This window comes from Nannobrachium achirus (genome assembly GCF_963921795.1).
Source record: "Nannobrachium achirus genome assembly, chromosome: 1".
Classification (NCBI taxonomy): Eukaryota; Metazoa; Chordata; class Actinopteri; order Myctophiformes; family Myctophidae; genus Nannobrachium; species Nannobrachium achirus.
In genome coordinates, this window is record NC_137810.1 from 69,508,389 (window position 1) to 69,514,388 (window position 6,000).

Sequence of the window (6,000 nt, forward strand, 5' to 3'; positions counted from 1 at the left end):
CACAACCTCCACCCCTCATTTCTCACATGCTTCTCTTCTAGCGCCACCATGAGGCCGAGTCTTGTAAAACACATTTTTGGACACTGCTCCTACCGATTTTGCCCTAAAATCACGCAAAGTGGTACACAATATCTCTAAAGTCAAGTCATCTACATGGATCTGTCCCATGTCCTATATTCCCTCCTGATTGGCTACGATTTTCCTTCTAAAGTTTGTGTATGCGACGTGACGGTCGCTTATCTCTCGATTAGGGAGTCTGACTGGCTGTTATTGCGACCGTAGGTCGCATTTACTATCAAAACCTCCACCGGCTGTCCGTCCGTCCGTCTGTCTGTCACACGTCACACGTCACACTTTTGCCCTGTTGCCCCCATCCATGCCAAATTTTGCACACACACTCCTTACCTGCCAAACTACAACCTCCAAGGACCGCCGGAGCTCCAGGGACCCCCAGGTCCCTGGGGGACCCCCAGGTGTAAAAAATGACCAAATGTGCAAAAATGACCACCCCAACGGGGCTGCTCACGGGGAATTCCTGGGGACCACCCACTCCTGGTGCTCCAGAACGGATGCAAAAGTGGTGGCGCCCCCAGTGGAGGACCCCCTCCACTGCAGCTCACATAAAATGCTGTAACTCGGGCTAGGAGCGTCCGGGAGAGCCGGGGCCGGTACCTATTCGTCCACCAAGGCAACGCGGAGACCCCACCCCCCACATGGCCCTCTTCTAGCGCCACCTTCAGGCCGATTTTTAAAACACATTTTTGGACACTGCTCCTACAGATTTTGCCCTAAAATCACGAAAATCACCACACAGTATGTCTACACTCATGTCATCAACATGGATCAGGAAGATTTTGGAAAAACACATTTTTGCCCTATTTGTGCTTATCTCTCGATTAGGGAGTCTTACTGGTTGTTTACGTTCTAGTAGGGGAGATCAAGGCAGACCCCGTCTAAGCCTTTAAACCAGTGTTATTGTTTACGTTCTAGGAGGGGAGATTGGGGCGGACCCCGTCTCGGACTCAGTCACGCTCATCGTGTCGGACGGCGAGGCCGGGGGGACGGACGGCTGTTGCCACGGAGACGCCCCGCCCCCGCCCGTCCCCCTGCACGGGACGCTTCCTGTGTACGACCTCAACGTCACCGTGCTTCCTGTCAACAACAAGGTCCCTGCCGTCACCCTGGGTAAGAGGACACAACCAATCACTGATTCACTTCTCTGATGACATCATCATTAGGATGCGACCATAATATTGTCAGGGGGAAATAGGCGTGGTCCATATCCGTGGTTTTCAACCCTTTTCATATCACAGCCCATTATTAGTGTGGTTGCTATAAGCAAACCAGACATTGTCCTATGTCCGAAAACTTTTATGTCACCTAGAGTAAACGTGTTTTAATTTTTTTTTTGTTCACCAAGCAGCGGTTCTCAAACTATGGGTCGCGACCCAAAATGGGGTGCCAGGGGCCTGATTTGGAATCGCACATGAGTTCTGGGCGGAGCCGTTTGTTTAGTTACTCACCAGCGTTAGTTTCAGTGAGGTTAGTTTTAGGGTTAGGGTTAGAGTTAGGCATCGTTTTACTGAGGTTAGGGTTAGGGTTAGGTTTAGGTGGTCGCACCTCTGCGCGGTCCAAGCAAACAAAAAGGAGCGCTCCCTAGCTCCAGTTCAGCCAATCAAAAACTTCCATGGGCGCGGGGTTTGCCCATTGGGGTCGCGACTTGGCTAACAAAAAAATAAATAAATATATTTTATCAAGAAACAGGAAAAAAGGAACGTTGTTGCAACCATGCATTGACTCCTCACACACACACACACACACACACACACACACGCGCGCGCGCGCGCGCACACACACACACACACACACACACACACACACACACACACACACACACACACACACACACACACACACACCACACTCTGGTCAGCCTCCAACACTGAGCGAGATGAGTGCAACAACAACACAAGACAAGACAAGACAAGACAAGACACAGACAGCTATAGTAGGCTGAGGCACACAAGAGCAGATTTAGCTCAGCGACTCATTTACTTGGGAATTATGTTCAATATGAGCGGGTGTGTTTTGTTATAATTACTCCGGGAGTGAGAGGGTATAGGGGTCCGAATCCATGTGGTTAAATCTGTACCCTCCCGAAGTTAAATACAGAGTAGACAATGTTTTAACTTCTGGCTGGCAGTTATAGGGTTAAAAAGAGAAAGAAAATAAGAAAAGAAAACGATTGTGACAATTATACAAATTATAATTATGATAACTAGGCCTGCACAATTATTACATAATCGTTTAATCGCAATTATTTGACATATTAGCTATTCTTTTGTCATAATCGTCATAATCGTTTCCATGTTGAAAAATGTTTTCAAACGTTTCCAAACATTTTCAAAAAGAGTGGAAATAGACGATCTACAAGCTGCTCACAACGCGTCGCGATGCGACACGTTGTGAGCTTGCAGATCACTATCGATGTTCTTTTTAAAGTATGACGTTGTCGAATATGTCATAATTTCTTTGTATATTTAGTTCATGTGTCATATCTGCCATGTGCAACTTCAAAGCCTACAAGCCAAACAGAAATGTAACTGTCAATGAAAAAAAACACGAGTAAATCGTTAATCGCAATTATTTGAGTGACAATCAATCGTCATGTAAAATGTCATAATCGTGACAACCCTAATGATGACTCCCTGTGTCTCCAACAGGCTCCTCCTCCATGCTGGTGGTGGACGAGGGCTCCTGGGTGTGTGTGTGTGGGGGGCTCCTGGGGGCCACGGACCCTGACAGCCCCGCCCCCCAGCTGACCTTCCACCTGGACACGCCCCCTTTGCACGGCTACCTGGAGAACACGCTGCCCGCCGCCGGCTCCGAGAAGAGCAACGCCGGAGTGCCCGTAGGTCAGTGTGTGTGTGTGTGTGTGTGTGTGTGTGTGTGCGTGTGTGTGTGTGTGTGTGCCTGTACGCGCGTGCCACAGACATACATAGACAGCGTCACGTCATTGGTTTCTATAGACCAGGGGTAGGCTAGAGGTATGCGCGGGACAGATTTTTTAATCCCATTACCGCCCGCTCCCGCCGCTGCAAGGATTTCATTTTGACCACCCGCACGGCCCTGCAGAAAATTCCTGTCCGCCCGCTCCCGCCCACAACAAACAAATTATGCGCGTCCAACAGCCTCCCTCCCATAGAAGACACATTGAGATCCAAAACCATTCAATACCAAACAGAGTAAGTGTGCGCGATGAGAGGAGCATTTTTGAGGGGTTGCACACACATGTGGGAATGGGAATGTGTTTATATTGCGATGGGAGGGAGGAACATATATAGCTAAATAGTTATATATTTAATTAAATCGTGAATGACAATGCCGCCGCGACACGCTGCTCACTGTAGCATCAGAACAAAATGAGAGGAAGAACGCGAGAGAGAGAGAGGGCGAGGGACGGAGCCACGTAGGGAGAGAGAGAGAGAGAGAGAGAGAGAGAGAGAGAGACAGAGAGAGAGAGAGAGAGACTCCAGTCCACGTACTGTAGGTGCGTGTGTTGTCCTCAGCAGGGCAAATTACGTTCTCTACATGTTCACATCTTGCTATATAGATTTAAGTTATATGTCTCGTTTATTGCGGGAGAGTGCAGGATTTTGCAGGGTCCGCTGGCTTTATTTTGACCGCCTGCTCCCGCCCGCAGGGATTAAAAGACCGCCCTCGCCGCAACTATTTGCGACGGGACCTGCAGGTCCTGCGGGAGTGCGCTCCCGCTGCAGACCTCTAGGGTCTGGGGAGGGTGATCACTGGCACACTGCTTTACATTTTAGCACACATTTTAAAATCAAATATTGTTTTAAACGTGTCAATTAAATTAAGTCACCCAATTTGCAGCAAATTACATCCTGTACATAATTCTACATTAATAAAAATTCTGAACTTTGACTGTGGAGGGACTTGGGAAGATAGGTGGGGCCCGTCTCTTCCAGACTATTAAACTAGTGACTGAAAGCATAAAGTATTTATGACAATGTTTACTAAGGTAATAAAATAACGTGTCTGGTCAAATCTCCATTTAATGGAGTGTTAATTATTCTGCAGCCAGCAGGAGGGGAAACAGCATCACCTTCTAGGCCATTAATGAGAACTGCAGTATTTTAATCAACTTCGTAAATTAGCTTCATTTTCAAAACAGGATCCATGCCGCCTGGTTTGCACGCATATGCAGTGTTGGGAAAGTTCACTTTCAAAATGAACTAGTTCAAGTTCAAGTTCAAAACTTCTAAAATGAACTATATAGTTCATTTCATAGTTCATAATTTTACATTTTGAACTAAAGTTCATGGTTCCCCACAATGAACTTAGTTCTTTTTGGTTATTTTTTTAACCATAATATTTGTATACTTTTGGCTATTAAAATTATTTTTTTTAGACTTTGCTGCAAGCTATTATGTGTCAAGATTATTGACACAGCCCATATAGAACCACACAGCAACATCCAACTTAACATTGAGGTGCCCACAATATTTAGGTTCTCAGTCTTCCTGCACCCTTATTGTGAAGGCAGAAGTTTCGCACATCTGCATGTTTCCGCGTTGGTTAAAATAACTGATCTACAAGCTCACGTTGTCTCATGGATGCGACACGTTGTGAGCTTGCAGATCAGCTATTTTCGGCATGCAAATCAACACACGTTATAGGACGAAGTACAGTCAGGCTTTACTTCGGTGGGAGACGACGTAACGAGGAGGAGACTCAGCGTTTCATGTGAAGAGAAGCAGTGAAGCACCCAGCTGCAGAGCACCGCTCAGGCGCTCACATATCAACGTTCGCAAGGTCTGCAGCTGGGTCCTATTGGAGCATAATGTGAAATGTGAATGCAAAGAAAGACGAGAGGACAGGCGACCGCGGACAGGCCGACGAACGTTGTTCACAGACGTCAGAATGAATGCGTTTGACAATAGCGTTCATCAAGCGGAAACAAAGAACGTTCAGTTCACGTTCGCCAAAATATGAACGTTGTCATGAACGATCGTTCATTGAACACCTTCGGGTACAACACTGTGCATGTGTGTGTGTGTGTGTGTGTGTGTGTGTGTGTGTGTGTGTGTGTGTGTGTGTGTGTGTGTGTGTGTGTGTGTGTGTGTGTGTGTGAGTGTGTGCGCACAATGCATTGTATTTAACGGTAAACTCGATCCCTGGCGGCTGTTTTTCAATCCCCCAGAATCCTTCACTCTGCTCCACCTGACCTCCGGCTACATCAACTATGTCCAATCGGAACACAGGGGGGCAGAGCCTACCGTCGACCAGCTATCAGTCAGCGTGAGTGACGGGCTCCATCACTCCGCCCCCGTCCCGCTCTACATCATCATCAATCCGACCAATGACGAGACGCCGTCGCTGCACCTCGTTAACTTTACCGTAGGTTGTCCAATCACGGATGCACTTCCTGTACTGTAGGCTTAGCCATCTAATCAAATATCAGATGGCAGATGTTTGCTTAATCAATAGGAAGTGAACTATCCCCTTAAAGTTTAACCCTTTCTCATTGGTCTAGGTGAAGGATGGTGGTGTTAAATGGGCTACACCATAAATGTAACTGTTTTCTACTTTTTTTCTTGTTTTTTTTGCCTTCTAGCCCCCAATGAATTGTTTTCTTAACGCTCAGTCTTTCATCTTCATGTCAGGGGTTTACTGAATATGTGTGTCTGAACGGTTCTGTTCACAGTTCTCCCCATGCTTATGTAAGCATGGGGAGAGTCCCGCGGGACAGACAAACTCCCTCAATAGCGCCCCTTTGCCAACAAAGGGCATTTTGGTATTGCAGCTGAAAAGGCTTGGAATTACAAACAGACAGCACATGAACATTCACTGTCTGAGTGGTGTTTAGGCTTAAACCTGTATAAAAACGTATTATGGGCCAATATTTATATAAAACAATATGCATGGTTTATCCCCTTTAAAGTTTAACCCTTTTCTCATTGGTCCAGGTGAAGGAGG

General features: G+C 46.8%; 1 protein-coding gene across 1 annotated transcript in view; it reads left to right on the forward strand.

The window, feature by feature from the left end:
- The window catches only part of frem1b (Fras1 related extracellular matrix 1b), a gene marked incomplete at both ends in the record, with an annotated part of 62,474 nt that overhangs the window by 23,613 nt on the left and 32,861 nt on the right, over positions 1–6,000 (forward strand). The window contains 4 exons of the mRNA XM_080731322.1: positions 991–1,185; positions 2,724–2,915; positions 5,225–5,421; positions 5,991–6,000. The exon at positions 5,991–6,000 is cut by the window's right edge and continues 139 nt beyond it. Of these exons, the coding sequence (XP_080587448.1) occupies positions 991–1,185; positions 2,724–2,915; positions 5,225–5,421; positions 5,991–6,000 (594 nt within the window). The remainder of the gene's footprint in view (positions 1–990; positions 1,186–2,723; positions 2,916–5,224; positions 5,422–5,990) is intronic.